The sequence below is a fragment of the Centroberyx gerrardi genome, chromosome 6 (genome assembly GCF_048128805.1).
Source record: "Centroberyx gerrardi isolate f3 chromosome 6, fCenGer3.hap1.cur.20231027, whole genome shotgun sequence".
NCBI lineage: Eukaryota > Metazoa > Chordata > Actinopteri > Beryciformes > Berycidae > Centroberyx > Centroberyx gerrardi.
The window spans coordinates 19755659-19772068 of NC_136002.1; the positions used below are offsets into that span (position 1 = coordinate 19755659).

At 43.8% G+C, this 16410-nt stretch overlaps 2 protein-coding genes across 2 annotated transcripts; one reads left to right on the forward strand and one right to left on the reverse strand.

Moving 5' to 3' along the window:
- The first annotated feature begins 1013 nt into the window (after nt 1-1013).
- fkrp (fukutin related protein) lies at nt 1014-3764 on the forward strand. Its single transcript, XM_071912161.2, has 2 exons — nt 1014-1215; nt 1644-3764. Exon 2 carries the CDS (start codon nt 1802-1804, stop codon nt 3407-3409), a length of 1608 nt encoding a protein of 535 aa, XP_071768262.2. The 5' UTR covers nt 1014-1215; nt 1644-1801; the 3' UTR covers nt 3410-3764.
- A 1428-nt stretch (nt 3765-5192) lies between these two features.
- slc1a5 (solute carrier family 1 member 5) lies at nt 5193-15635 on the reverse strand. The gene is made up of 8 exons (XM_071912153.2): nt 14939-15635; nt 9769-9811; nt 9569-9637; nt 9292-9458; nt 8860-9093; nt 8565-8759; nt 8117-8251; nt 5193-7915 (listed from the first exon to the last, which is right to left on the reverse strand). Exons 1-8 carry the CDS (start codon nt 15472-15474, stop codon nt 7678-7680), a joined length of 1617 nt encoding a protein of 538 aa, XP_071768254.2. The 5' UTR covers nt 15475-15635; the 3' UTR covers nt 5193-7677.
- Between the last annotated feature and the right edge of the window lie 775 nt (nt 15636-16410).

Below are 16410 nucleotides of genomic sequence, written 5' to 3' on the forward strand. Positions count from 1 at the left end.
GGGAGAAGACATTTAGATAGTGAGACTGTAAAGTTCACAACCAAACAAGCATTATCATAGCCTAGTTAATTTATTTGTTTGTTATAAATCTATCTAATATATACTTTTGTGTAACTGTATAACTGTATATTCTCTGGATTTTGCTGGCTAGGTCACATAAAAGTATTTGAAAGTAGTCTAATTATGTTGCATTAAGTAGTCCAGTAGATCACATTACTGATTGCAATTACCAGGTAATCAATAATCTATAAAGGGTTAAATTAGTAATGTAACATTTCCAACCCCACCAATAAATGGACATCTGTGCTGATTAAATATCTTTGATAGCATTTGGTGCTTGTATGTGTGGGCGGGTGAACATGAGGGATTTTGCATTTCTTTTTTCAAATTTAGATGGATAGGATTTATCCCTGTTGACAAAACCGTAGCATCATTCTAGATGTTTCCACATTGACATTTATAACAGTCACAGCATTTCTGGCTTGTCTGGTATGTGCTTTCCTAATCAAGATATAAAACCCAGGGCATCATTTGCAACTGTTATAAATAATACCACCACAACCACAACAACTACTACTAGTAGGCTAATAATCATAATCATAATCATAACAATGATAATGCAAATTTTCAAACATGTTGATTTTTTTCTAAGTTTGACATTGATAGAATAACTGAAAGTATAAGTTCACTGAAGTAGGATGTTTTTTGTGTTTCAGTCTCCAAATATGTGAACAATAGGAATACATATCCTCCTGAGTGAATGTAATCCTTCCTATCCAATCGCTTGTTATGGAGACTTTTATTCTGAAAATCCCAGACTGGAAGTCTAGATCATTCTTCGGCTATCTTGACAATGGTAAATCCGTGCTGGTGAGCCTGCGTTAAACTACACATCTATGGAAAAGGAAATGCTACGATGCGTTGTGCATGCCATGAAATTTGCGATTTCTTTCTCGGAATTTAGGAGAGCCGATTTAATGCACATCCGCCCAAGTATTAAGAAAACAGATTCATGTCAGTGTTTTCTGCTCCCGATTTAGCCACTTAGCCAGGACTGCTCCTCTGTAACCAGAGCTGGCTGAGATGGAGCAGCTCTTTAGATTATCATGAAAACAGAAATACATAGATTACTTTTGATAACGTTGTGCACGATGCGATGGGTTGGGGTTGGCGACTCGGTATCTTGTAAAGAAACAAAAATAAAACAAAACTAAGGTGAGTTATGGCCATGCATTTTACCAGCCCGTTTTTATTGATTTGTAATGCAGCTACCAGATGGCTACATGTCATATGCAGGTTTAGACTATTGTATAGGCCCACACATTTAGACACCGGTAGCCTGCCACAAGAAGTGAAGCTTCACAGTTAAGGTTAACATAATATTTTTTTCTTTAGGCTTTTGAATGGAATTTAAAGTCAGTGGATACCATCTACTGGCCATGGCCAAATTAGGGTAATCCAGACAATTTCTTAAATTGTATATCAACACTGTAGTCCCAATCTCCTCTTGCCATTTGTCACAGTCAAAGCATCTGCATATCTTTGTCTGCACAGATCAGTCTGTGATCAAAAACAAAATACAGTTACTACATTACTGGAATTATTTCATTGTGTTCATGTTGTTTTTTCCCTGTCTTCTACAGCTTGTCTTGAACCCTCAGCAGAGAGACTCACCTCTCCAGTACTACACTCATGGGGACCTAAGAACCACCGGCTTTCTGAAGTCGAACCATAGCGCTCAGAGAGCGTTCCTCTTGCCATTCTACTCCTGAGACAAAGTGGGACGTAAACACCAGGGGCCATGCGTGTCAGTTTTTGCCAGGGCCTGTTAACCGGAGCCATTATCCTCAACCTCCTCATTCTCTATTATGTGTCCCGGGCCCAGCAGCAGATGATGGAGAAGCGGAGAGACCTTGGCAGGGGCACCAGGAGGGCTGCCCTACCGGCCTCCAGTCTCGGGGGAGGCTTAGGGGGCCTCGTGGGGCCCGGCGGCGGGCTGGCTGGGCCTGGAGGGGTCGGGGTTGAGGGAAACGGTCGTGGACCCCGCGTGACCGTGCTCCTTCGGGAGTTTGAAAACTTTGAGAATTACGTCGGGGACGTGGCTACCTCCTTCCTTCGCCAGAGGCCTGAGCTTCCCTTCCTGGCTGTGGCGGACACCTCGCCCTACCCTCCCCTGGCGCTCCCCGAGGGGGCTCGGCTTCTGGTGCTCTCTCCCAGCCCCGACCAGCCGCCCCAAGCTCACAGGCCGGAGTTCCACGTCCAGACGGAATTCGTGCTGCTGGTGCCTGACGGAGTGGAGTTGGAGCAGGGCCGGGCTGTGGAGAGGCTGATCAGGGAGCTGGAAGGTGAGGGCGGGGGCCCCGTGAGGCTGGTGGCTGCGCCGGTGCTGGCCCGATCCGCCGTGCAGTGCCTCCACCTGCGGGTCAGCCTGAGAGAGTGGACGGCCACCTACTCGCCGGCGGCATCTGGGAGCAGCGGGAGTGTGTGTACGGCTTTACAGGGAGACGCGGTGGTCCTCATCCGCACCGAGGACCTCTTTAACCTGTCGGTGCCTCTGGGGCGGCCCCTCTTCTCCTCGCTCTTCATCCAGACCTCCCTGAGAAGCTGGAAGGTCAAGCTGCTGGAGAGCCCCTGCTTCTCCGCGAACCACCGACCCCTCTTCAGCTCCGCTCACAACCAGTGGAAGGCCGACACTCGACTGAAGGAGGCCACGGGGAGGCTCATGAGGAGCTTTGGGCTTAAGCGTCTTCGGCTGCCCGACGGGAAGGAGCAGTGGCACGGCTGCAGTAAGGAGACATCTCGCTGCTTCGGCACCGTGCGAGATGACACCCCGGACTACCTCTACCTGGAGCGCTGGACCCCACCCTGCTGTCTGCGGGCGCTCCGGGAGACCACCAAGTACGTCATCAACATCCTGGAGAGCTCCGGTGTGCGCTACTGGCTGGAGGGAGGGACTCTGTTGGGCGCCGCCCGCCATCAAGACATCATCCCGTGGGACTATGATGTGGACCTGGGCATCTACCTGGAGGACGTACCCAACTGCGATCACCTGAAGAACCTGGACTCGGGCTCTCTGGTGGATGCTAACGGCTACGTGTGGGAGCGGGCGGTGGAGGGGGATTTCTACCGGGTCCAGTACAGCGAGGCCAACCACCTCCATGTGGATCTGTGGCCGTTCTATCCGCGGAACGGCGTCATGACCAAAGACACATGGACGGAGCACAAACAAGACGTGGAGTTCCCGGAGCACTTCCTTCAGCCGCTGGTGCCCATGCCCTTTGCCGGCATCACTGCCTACGGCCCCAACAACCACCGCGCCTTCTTGGAGCTGAAGTTCGGGGAGGGGGTGATCGAGAACCCCCAGTACCCCAACCCTGCCAAGAAGAGGCTGGACAGAAGCAAGTTATGAGAGAGGATGACAAGAGACTCACTGGCCCTTTTACGTTGTGCTGTATTTGTTTGCCTAACAATACAGCAAATCCAGCCTCGACCCAATCTCTTGGACACCAGCCCAAAAGAAATGGCCAGGGATCTAATATGGTGCCAAAATAACGACTACATTTCTTGTGTGAAATCGACATGGTACCAGATGGTGTAAAGACCTAATGTGTTGTACAGTGTAAAGATTTAGACTGCTGTAAAGGTGATAAACACTGACTGCAAATAATCTAAAATGATATGTGCATCTCATTGAAAGCTGCAATGTACATTATCTGAAGCAATATCTAAGGTATTGTACAATAGTTATCTATGTTAAATGAGTGGTTTTGCTTAAAAGATGTTTTATGAAGTATTATTATGAGTGTGTTGCATTGTTTTGCACTGATTCACTTTCTATTTTCAGATTTGCACAATTCATGTATGAATGTTACTGTACATGGATGCCGTTTGGTACCTGGCAGCTGTAGTACACAAACATACTACATCAATATCTGGCATTGTTGGTAATTAGAGAGGATGAGGTGTTAGTATTATGTTGAAAACATACCATTAAAAATCAACCCATTGCTCGATTATGTATGATGTGTTACTACTGAGCATGTGTTCTGTATTGACTGAAATGTAAATTTCTTAATTTGGTGGAATATTTAAAGAAAATGTCTTGAAGGAGACATTACACATAAAACACAACACCAGCACTTCTGGGGAACCACATATTTTCCTATAGTGTTATTACTTGTGTATGATGTGTCAAGGTGTTGCTCCATTTCATAAACTGGGAAAATAAAGGAGTTGTAACAGTGCCATGTCTCTTATTTTTTGGATTTTATGATAGGACATTTGCTTTTAGGACTGTTGGAAAATTCATAGTGACTAGACATGCAATACAAGTTGCAATACTTTTTGGACACTAGGTGGCAGAAGACACTTAAATATTCTGTGGATTTTGGTATGCTATGTTGTCCCCACTGTCAAGGGAACAAGGAATGGGTGAGTTATTCAGCCATATGGCAGGAGCCTTGGACGTGGAACATTTTATGACAGGAGAAACAGGAATGTTACATCACAGGAATGTAGCTCACGTGTTTCCCAGAGACTAGTCTTGTGATGAAAGTCAATGAATTTCCTATTCATAGGTATACTCAACAAAGTATACTATAGATCAGTGGTTCTTACACTCACTTGTACATCAAATTCAATGACTTTTCAGTGACTTGTTTGGTGAAAACCAAGGACTCAAAACTGGCATGTTTTGGGGTACAACATGACATTGGTCAAAATTAGACACTATAGAGGCCTCATATTTTACTAGTGAGCTTGTAAGCTCAAGAAATCCTGGTGAAATCAATTCAAATCCATATCACAGGATTTTCCTCAGGATGTGAAGTGTTCATCCTCGAATGGAGAAACATGAGGCATAATGATGAATTTGGGTGCTACGTTTTACTTCAAGTACTTGAAAGGCCATCCATTTTTTCCCCATAACTTTCAAGGCCTTATTTTATATTTTTCAAATCCACAAACTTTCAAGGATTTGCAAGGCCCATGGGAACCCTGTTTAAAGATTCCTGCCCTCCAGTATGTTATCAAAGAATGTCATCTGGAGTGGACTGGGTGTAACCAAGAATGTGTAGCTATAGGGAGCTCATTCATTCACAACTGGTTTACATGACTCGTGCTGCGCATGTGCAATGTATGAAAACACCCAGTGGAGGGAAAGTTGTAATAAACAGCCAAGGGGCGCATCCAAATAAAAAAAAAAGCATTTATTGTTTAAAAGAGAGTACATTCAGATTGTAACCAACAAGTTCTTTGTAACACATGTAGCCTAGTACCTCTGTGATCAAGTCATTCACTGCAGCCATGCTCTTACACTCGACACCAACACCACGCTCCAACCAGACACACACACACACACACACACGGTGAACCATCTGAGACTCCTATGGAATGATAACCATCTTAACAGCCTTGCACCAACAAATACAAAAAACTGCTTAACAGGGTGGAAATTGCATAATAGTAGCTATTGTGAGGCAAGGCTTATCATTTTACACTCATGTATGAGGATGTAGTAATGACAGAAATTGTAAGAGACCTCAAACCTGCAATTACTGACAGAGCAAATATCTTTAAAAAGCAACAAAATGTAAAGCTGATAAAAGACAAAGTTCATTGTAACCCTTTTTTTTTTTCCTGATACATTCTGTAGTGTGTAAAAAGCATATGCCCCAGTCAGTTGGTGTACCTTTGAACAGTTAACAAAGATGATAAGGGTGGAAACGATAACATCAAATAAACATTTAATAGTGCAACTTTAATGTTACTGAAGTGTTACTTGAATCTACACTACCAGGCAAATGTTTGGACACACCTGATTGAATGTACTATGTTTTTCATTATCTTAAAGCCATTTTGATCTAAAGGATTATGCTTAAATGCTTGAAATGTGTTTCTTAGACAAATATAAATAGTGAAGTTAATGCCTATGTATGAATTTGTTTAACACTTTTTTGGTCACTGCATAATTCCATTTGTGTTATTTCATGGTTTTGATGTCTTCACTATACTCTAAAATGCGGTGCGTCCAAACTTTTGACTGGTAGTATATGTTGCATGTGAAAATATCTCTCTCTAGGTTTCTACCAACACTATCCATCACATACCATCACAGCTACGACACACATTCTCCCGAGTTGCCCACCGATTTAACAAACTGCAAGAGAAATCACTGAACAGAACCACATGGTACACACACAGTCTAGACTCTCTCATACACAAACTGAAAATAAGACCAAGAAAAAGTCAACAGAATAAAAAGCTCTCACCAACCAATGATTACAACATGATAGCTGGCAAAAAAAAAAAAAAAAAAATTAAAAAACAATAAAAAAAAAAACATTTTAGTAAGATGCCAATTTGGAGTTACTAAAACAAGAAAACTGACCTCACTACACTCAGTGCAGTGATGATCAAACCATTGGCTAAAATCTGCTTTGGGCTGTTTGATTACAGAAATAAATACAACATATAAAATAATTAAAAATTAGAGGCAAGAAAATAAAAATAACCTACATGGCGGCGTATAGCCCAAAAAAAGAAATTGCGTTGTGACTATTTATCATAGCCAAAACATAAATATTTATGTCTTAGGTTGTGACACCTGTATCCTCCAGGTGTTTAGGCCTTAACAGTCAAAACATGTATGCACAGTCCACTGCTGCCACTTAACAATGTAGAAATAGCCTTACAGTGGAAGGAATATTATTCCTTACACACCACATCATGTAGACACACAACACTTTTTTTCCAAATCAAAACAAATTTTCCTTCTCGACTTTAAACCCACTTGTGCTTTGCTAAGACGCTGGGACCTCCATACAGCAACGACTTTGGGTAAATATTGGGCTAAATCTCCCTAGAACCTTCAATGGGTTTCGTTAGGAGTTAAATGATCTAGTTCCTTTTTGCTGTGTCAGTTTTGGTCTCAGAAGGTTGAGGAGAAGTTGAAGGACAGTCTTTAAGCAACAGTTAAACCTGAGGTTACGCAGCCTGCCATAGCACTGAGGTCCATTTGGAGAGGCAGAAGTGCTTGGAGGTCAATCCGTTTGCGTGTGTGTGTGTGTGTGTGTGTGTGTGTGTGTGTGTGTGCGTGTGTGGAGTTATATTTAGAGTCCTTGAGAAAAAGGTCCTTCATTCAGCTTTTGGACAATACAGAGGATGCAATTTCATTTGGTGTGTTGAATAGTATAAATATAATCTTGTGAACATTTTCGTCACCATTTCCCACTATGAGAGAAGCAATGCACGTAAGAGAAACATTGGCGTGGCGCAACTGAAAAAGAAAAGTTTGACACACAGAAAAGGTTCTATTCTTCTGAATGACAAGATGCTGAAACAAGGAAATAATGAAAGAAACATTTAGAGGTAAATGATTCCAAACGAGGGCTCTGAAATGCTGTCCCTCAAAAACAAAAAAAAACAAAAAAAAAAAGCATGAAAAGTCTATGTGCACAATTCTAATTCTAATTTCACCCTCTACCTTTTATCTTCCCCCTCCCAGAAAAGTTGCATGTTGAGAGGAGAGAGGGCTCGTCTTTGAGTGGTAGTCCGTCTGGGCCTCTCTCCACTCACTTTTCTTCAGGGCGGGATGCAGGGAAAGGGGACAGGGGCTTCAGGTTTCAAACCGGCGGGGTCAAACAAGCGAGGGGGTCATTGATGATGCCAGCGTCTTGCTTACATCACGGACTCTTTTTCAGACCGGGGCGTGGCGGCGCTTTCTGCATCACCCTTCCCACCTCGTTTCCCGATGAGCGGCGAGTGTTCGGGCGCGGCAGCAGTCGGGTCTTCCTCCAGCTTGACCTCGCTCAGCTCTGCCCCTTCCTCTGGTTTGGATGTGCGGTCCACAAAGTACTGCAAGAGCCCGGCTCCGAAGGCATCGCCCTCCACATTCAGCACTGTGCAGGTACGGTCACTAAGGAAAGACAGAGGAGATGACATTTATTTTGAGGTCATGTGGCATGTGACAAACTGCCCAACACATCTATGCATAAAAATGGACAGAAATGGAGAAGTACATGTGTCAGGGAGCATGGGATTGGCTGTCCATTAGGTGTTGCAAAAGCACCAAAGCTGCTCTGGGGTCCACGTAAAATATAAAAGGTTGTGTACTCACACAAGCCAGTCGACCGCCAGGATGAGAGAGATGTCATTGGTGGGCAATCCTACTGCCTCCAGGATAATAGCTAGAGTCAGCACACCACCTGCAGGTATACCTGCTGCTCCCACACTGGATGCTGTGGCTGTCACGCTAACAGAATTGGAGAGACGAGGACACAGTTAGACACTGACAGAACAGATTAAGGAATACATGGCATTTGCAAAGTCAAAAAAATCACTGAGGAACCTGTATGTATTGTAGTAAATGTGCAAATGCACAAAAAGTGAGAGTATAAATGTATTGAACCAGTTGATAAGCAAGTTACAACTGAATTCAGTTGTGAGTCTGAGTATTGTGTCCAATTGTGAGACTGAAGATGTGTTTCAGTTTTATTTTAAGAGAGAGCTTAGAGACAAAGTATGTGTGGATACATGAGCACAGAGCGATAATCTATAGGCCTTACAGGATGGTGAAGACCTGGATGAAGTTGAGAGAGATGTCGTTGAGCTGGGCGATGAAAACAGCGGCCACACACTGGAAGAGAGCAGCTCCGTCCATGTTGACCGTAGCTCCGATGGGCAGGATGAAGCGGCTGATGTGCTTGGACACGCCGTTATTCTCCTCCACACACTTCATCATCAGGGGCAGGGTGGCAGAGCTGTGGGTTGAAGAAACAAGGAAAGGGGTTATGAGCGTATGAAAGGGAATGACAGAAAAAAAGTGTGCGTGAGAAATAAGGAGTAGTGCGTTTGCGTTACCTGGAGCAGGTTCCGAAGGCAGTTGCCAGGGCAGTGAATATCCCCCACAGGAAGGTGAAGGGGTTCTTCCTAGTGATGATGAAGTAGATGGCTGGCAACACTAGGAGGCCATGGATGGCATGTCCAATCACACAGCATGCTATGTATTTCCCCAGGCTGGCAAACAGTGTGCCAACATCCTCCATCTCAACAATCTTGCCAGCTACCAGGAACATGATACCCAGAGGAGCGTACCTGTAGAGGGACGGAGAGAACAGGAGAGAGAAAAAAGTGAGTATTGGTAATGGGAGTTCATTTTATGGGAACTTTAAATCGATAGTGTCACAAACTGCGAAGGAATGTAGCACAAAGCATAAGCCCCTCATGCTCACTGAACATCCTCAACTCGTTTCCCAACATTTTTCATTGTGTTCCTTATTCTAAGACCCTTACCACATGATCCAGGAGACCAGCACCATGGTGGCCTCGTTGAAGGAATTGAAGAACTTGATAAGGATCTCTCCTTCCTCTCCCAGCTTCCTCAAAGCCACACCAAACACGATGGCAAACACCACCAGGCCCAGAATATTCATACCATCCTGGTCTGTACCAATGGGCACCTAGACACACACAGACATGCATTAAAAACAATGTGGCACCTCATGTTATGCGGCCTATTTATGTCCCACTTTATGTGTGCAATGTGACCCCGGCCCTTCACTCTGCTCACCTTCTCCACTGTGATGCTTGGGGTTCCATTTGTGACATTCCTGGTAACCAGCTTGTAGCTGGTTGCATACTACACCGGAGAGAAAGATAGTATGATCAGTGTAGCCAAATCAGTAAATATTTATAATATCATCTAAATATTTGTTTAATAAAATGATGTCATAATCAAATAAAATTGTAGAATCAGGATGGGATACTGACTGATTGGAAGGCAGCAGACACCAGGTTGGAGGGAAAGATGTTTCTGTGGAGAGAAAAAAAACGTATTTAATTTCTGTTCACAACTGACTTAGGAATCCAGATGAAAAAGATACAGGTGAGAAAAGAGGGTGAGAGTCCACATATTTGGGTGCTGAAGAACATGATAGCAAGTGTTTATTTCAGGGCTTTGTTTTGTTCTTCCTTTCTCCATGTAACCGCACAGAGCAACGCTGAACACTTGCATGAACACAGAGAGCAAAGTGACATTGTTAAAAGACAATGGCTTTGTAATAACAGAAGTTGGCTCCTTTTGGTTTTGACGAAGTTTGGATTGTTTGGACATGATGTAGGAAAGTGTAAATCAGCTACAAACTAACTCTGTATCATAGTCCTACTTTTTACTTTGCATTTTCAATAATACTTCTACTGCCATTTCTACTAGTACATCTATTCTTCTTTATCACCAGTGGGTGGTTCACGAGGACAGAACCACGAGGTCGATCATGTGGAAATAGCTGAGAGAATTTCACTATTAATCCCCTTTTGGTCTTTCTATGCCCCCGATGCTGCTGGCTTGGATTACCATACTCACTAAATTGCTGTTGCGCTGTTCAATGTTCACTAGCAAGCACGCACAAGCATGCAAACATGCACATACACACACATACACATGGGTACATAGGTCCAGCCTCACATCAAATCTCCCAAGAACTCTATGAACCCCATGTAGCCCAGCTCTCTGTAATGGATTTAGACTAATGAGGGATTAACTTCTGGAGCTCCTTATCCATTCATTCATTGATTTGTTTATTCACTCCAAGTATCTCTCACTTTGGAAACCACAGTGCATCAGGATTAAACATCATGTGAAAAAAGGCTTTCAGGCTTTTTAGTCAGGGGTAGACCTGTGCCATTATATTTATATTTTCAAATGTATTAGTAGAGATCACTTTTTTTAACTGCCTGATATGACTTTAACCTAAAGCAATGGTTTTTAAACCTTTTCAGTCCAGTCAATTTAGTCTCATCCTCATCTCATTAAAACATACTCTTGCAATGTGTGATCCTACAAGACAAAGGCCTGCGATCCATATTGTGTCCTGGCCCATGTTTTAAGAATAGCTGGCCTTAACACTTGGGTCAGGCCTGGATGTTTGGCAAAGAACTGAATCCTGAACAAACCTCTCCCTCTATGTCCTCACCCCTTCCGTTTCCTGATACACTGTTTAATTACAACTTGATGCCTGGCACAGCCATAATATCTAAATAAAAAAAATAAAAAACTCATTCAGTGATAGCATACCACCACTGACAAAGACAATATCCAAATACGCCAGTGTTGTCTTCACTTTCTCCTGGTCTCTTTCTCTTTAAGCACATAAACATAATCTTCTTTGATAATCTATGTTTTTTCTGTCAACCATCACCACAACACACCCAAATTTGGTATGTTCCCTTTCACAGCTGAACCCAGCTAAGATTCGTTTGTTGACGGCCTAGCCTTGCCCATAGTGTGCCTCTATGGAATGTGTACAGTAGGCTAAATATACTGTATGTTAAGCATTCTATTTCAAGATTGGTTGGGCAATAGAATAACACATAGACATTGTGTCACCTACATGAATAGACTAGCATGACAACAAACCACACGTGTCATTGTCACAAGATTTTAAGTGGGAGTGTTCCGTATGGCTGGTGACTATTTGAGCTTTCAAGGCAAGCAAACTACTCTGACGCCTTCCTGGTGTCTTGTTACACCACATATTACGCAGGTCATACCGGATCTGGGGACAAGACGTCAGTACAACAGATCCACTGCAATGCACTAAATGCTTAGTTTCACACTCAAGAACAATTGAAGGTGCGTGACTGGAATTTACTCCTTTTCTATTAACAGTCTGTAACCATGTCAGCTGGTTTTGGAAGGGATCCAGACAGAATGATAAGGAGATAAAACCTGGGCACAATGGAATGGGAGAGGAGCTGGGGAGAGTTATGGGCTTGGCTGATGCAACACACCTACTAAAATACTTTACTTCTTCCTCAATTAGTGTTTAGTTACCTGCCAGGCGTAGGTAGCTATGTGACGTTGCCAACGTCACGGACGAGGCATTCTAAAAATGCCATAGGATAAAACATCCACCCTCTATACTCTTAGACCGTTAGATGTATGATTGTTAAATGTTGTGAGTCTAGAAAGAAGTCCTTGTTCTCCAATTCTGAGGGGCTGACACCAAAACCTGATGTTTACTGTTTTTTTTTAATGAATAGCTGAATTTTTTATACTATCAAATTTCATTGTAGCTGCCCTGGAAATATCATCTACGTTTGGCCAGTTATCCACGGGAAAAGCTCAATGGGTAGAGCATGGCACCATTTCCATTAGGATTTGGCAGTAAATACACAGGCTCACACCTGCAAACACCAGGCAAACACCTGTGACTGTAGACAGAGTATGGTTCGAAGTGGAAAAAAAACAAAGGCAGGAGATAAGAAACGTCAACAAGGATGTGGGGGAGTGGCTCCAATGGCATGCTTGGACCCAGGTTAAAGGAAAACATTGTTCCATGCCTCTCTTTGGCTCATCAACTGACGCACTCACGTCACAACACTGCAGGTAAAATCTGCCGACATGTTAAGGCATGAGTATATTTATTTCCCACATGTCTACAACTGCATGTGTTGAGCTGGGTTGTGTTTTTTGTTTTGCTGTGTGTGTGTGTGTCTGTGTCTGTGTGTGTTAGACAAAGACAGATGAAAAGAAAAATGGAGTGTGTGGAGTGTGTCTGCATGAAGAACAGGCCATCTTTCCGCTTTGATGAACAGCCCTTCAGTCAAACTCCCTCACAGTCTTTGTTGTCAAAACTAACCAGGACACCGACAGAGGGCTCGCTCTAATGAGACACACGAGTCATGCCTGCTGCCCTATTAGAAGGATGTGTGTGTGTGTGTGTGGGTGTGTGTGTGTGTGTGTGTGTGGGCCTGGTGGTGGGGACATGTGTCCTGCACGGGACCAAAATTATTTTCCTCATTAGCTTTAAAAAGGAGTCAGTCTAGCCAAATGCAGTGAGATCATGATCTTAAGGCCTTCCCAAAACAGACTGAGTCTAGAAGTAAATGGTCTTTGATTAGGGTCTTTATAAAGCTACTTTTCATTCCAAGCATTAAGCATGAACAGAACCAGATGCTTCTTACCCATTCAGTTTTATAGCCCAGACCAATGTGTTGCAACTTGTAGATATGTAAAAGCTGCTGATGGCAATGGGGTAAAAATATTAACCTGTGAATGGATACATTTTGCCCCATTACCTCTGCATGTCCAATCGGTCTCTGAGCAGTTTGAAATGTTTTTAGTACGAGTTGCCAGGATTGGGTCACGTTGGTTTAGGAAGAGGGAGGTTTGAACATTATGACTTGAAAATTACACAATCCCACAATTCATGGAAAATAGCACTGAGCACTCAGAAGAATGTTTAAGCTAAACCAGACAAAATTGCGGAGGCCAACGCAGCAGGGTTGAGTGGATTGCAGGCTAGTGGAAAAGAGTTCGTTGCTCTGTGTGCTTCTGGCAAACATTCCTACAAGACAACCAGGAACACACCTGTTAACCCCTCCCAAAAAGTTAAAAACAGACCCAAGCGGACTTGTAAAACTGCTTGTCCAGAGGCACTTTTTGAAGACACCAAATGAGCTAAGCATGGATGCGGTATGGAGTAAATCAGAGACTCTCAGCACACTTCAACAAAGGCCACTCTGTTAACCCCACTAAATCTAGTCCACTTTCTAATCTTATCGAGGGAAAACATCCCTGGCTCCTACAACTCAGACCATGGCAACAGAAAAGGTTTTCATTGCCACTGAAATTGTGTCAGTGTGTGGCCAATTAATTACACAAGGTTTCGATTCAATACACTTCACCTCCTATTAAGCTAATTATTGAATAGCCTCGCTTATCTGGGGCAGAGGATGATTTGGGTATGAAGGGGTGAAGTGAGAGAAACAAATGTATCTGGTTTCCCTTCTCATGGAACCTGTGAGATTTGTTAATGAAATGTGTGATGATGTGTCAGAGGAGGATTTTGACAGCTCATTTGTTCAGTCAATGAGTCAATAAGCTTGTGGCACTGGATGTGCTTCCCTTTATAGTTGAAGTTCAGAAAATATGTAGTATCATGGCGAGTTTGGGTAGCCGAAGCTGACTGTAGCCCAAAAAACATGCAACAGTAGTAAATAGTTATGCTTTTACCAGACAAACATAATAGCCTATGTGTTCATTCAACCCCCATACAACCCACTAAAATCACTGTAAAGAAAAAAACGCAATGTGCTGGATTTTTTCCTCATCGCCTCTGTTAGCAAAAACATTGAGAGGCAAGAAAGGGCCTTTTTTTTTTTATTTTAAGGGGGCTGTCCGAGGAAGTTCACAGGACTGTATGTTCCAGTAATCACACCCGCCCAACTCTTGCGGATGTTTCTTACACGTGCCTGTTTCAGCACCACATGCGTGTATTGTAAAGAGAAATGTGAAAAATTAACGAAATTAGATTTAACTGATTCATGGGTATGCAATTTGAAGAATAAGATAGATGTGATCTTCCCGTTTAAGCGGGCCGTGACTCCGCCGCGGGGAATTAACCCTACAAGTGAACACATGGGCGGGCTGATGCAACTGCTTCTACTCCTTACAGCAACCAGCCGGTAGACCAACTCAGGAATTAACCACACAGCGAAATGTGTCGCCTCGTTAGTACTTTGACTTATTTTCCCCTTGACATAAGACTGACATTTTGGGGGGTCTGGAAGGCAAATTATCTGACTGACCAGGCAGGTCAGAGGGTCCTGTGTCTTTAATTGAAACCTGGCATGTTTGTTGCCAAATCCTGCAAGATTGACACTCCTTCTTGTTTTAGGCCAGCGCGAGCCTGCGGGAAGGCAATGAGGAATTATAGTACTTTACATATAGAGAGCTGCACTTGAAATCATTGACATTAATGTTCTAGTGTGTGTGTGTGTGTGGGGGGGGGGGGGGGGGGGGGGTTCTGCCACATGTAGAACTCAGCATGTCACTATCATTATTGCGGTGAAGATGGTGGGGGGTCATGGGGCAAAAAGCACGCGCTGGTAGGTGACTTCTTTTAGAATGGTTTAGGTCACTATCTAATTGACTCACCTGATCAAATCTAAGAAGGAGTCGATCACGTCTTTCGGCTGGGGCAAGTCGTCATCCAAGCCTGCCACTTTGGGCTTCGTGCCGGTGACCGAGCCCGGGTTTATGATGAAAGCCATCACAATCCCGATGGCCGAGGCGATCAAGGTGGTGACCAGGAAGAAGAGCATAGCCCAGCCGCCCAGCTTGCCCAGGGCTTTGGGGTCGATGCTGGCCGCTCCGGACACCAGACTGCACACAACCAGGGGGATGATGATCATCTTCAGCAGCCGGATGAGCAGCTCGCCGGGGAAGCCGATGTAGATAATCTGGGTCCTGCTCAGCTCCATATTGCGCACACCAAGTCCAATAAAAACACCGATGATGACCCCGGCCACGGTGAGGATCACCAGCAGGTTGGCCATCACTATCCTCTTCACCCGCTGGCCCAGCGGCTCGGGGCTGCTCTTCTTGCAGCTGTTGAATCCGTTGGCCACCGGCTCGTCGAGGTGCGCCTCGCCGTTGGATGTCTTCCCCTCCATGTCTATCTTCTCAGCCATTGTGCGCCCTGAAAGTTGTCCTACCTACCCTACAAACAAAAGACTTGCCTTGGGAGAACCTCTGTAATTTGGTTATTAAGGCAGGAGTAACTTCTAAATAGCCTATTCTCGGATTGTGACCCAAAGTCCCTGTGCACAGCTACGCACGATGCTCCGCCGCGCCCTCGGTGTGTGTAAGAGACTAATCTCTCCGAGCTCCTCGGGTGAGGTAAAGGCAACCCCAGCCTGACATCACAGAAAGGGGCGGAGATGTGTAGTGCCTACACCAGAGCTGGCCTACACCAGAGCTGGCCTACACATGTAACTTGAGATTATACCAGTTATCTACTAGTTTTCTCTGTACCTATCATTTCTATTTTCCTATTTGTATATTGTTTTTGTCTCTCTTACTGCACTTAAACATTGTATTTGAATGTGTCATTGTTTTATAAGTGTTATTGTGAATAAAGATTTAATGCCAAGAAAAAAACTCTCTACTCATGTATAAAGGCCTACAGCGCAAGGATGATTTTTAGACTGTTCATTGTGTTTTGTACTGATTATAGAAAGCTAACTTATTTTCACTTGTGTCTTTGAGCGCCTGCCCCTGTGGAAAGAGATTAGTGCCAGCAGAGACTGAATTACATACATTTGAATTTGTCATGCTCAGACTGAACTGTTGAATTTAAACAAAAAAACAAAAACAACAATTTGTTGAATAAATTATTTCAAAAATGTAATTTGCACGGCACAATTTGAGATTGAATGTAATGGCTTGGAATTTAAGGTGATTATTACAGTATTTAACTTTTGGCTATAGTTTCAAATTCAGATCACACATCTGTGGATAAGGGTTTTTTTTTTTACTTCCCCCAAGTTACGACATGAAAGGAAGTTACCTCCTACAAGGCTGCTGTTGGCTAACCACGAGCCATATGTGGCTGACTGAACTGTACC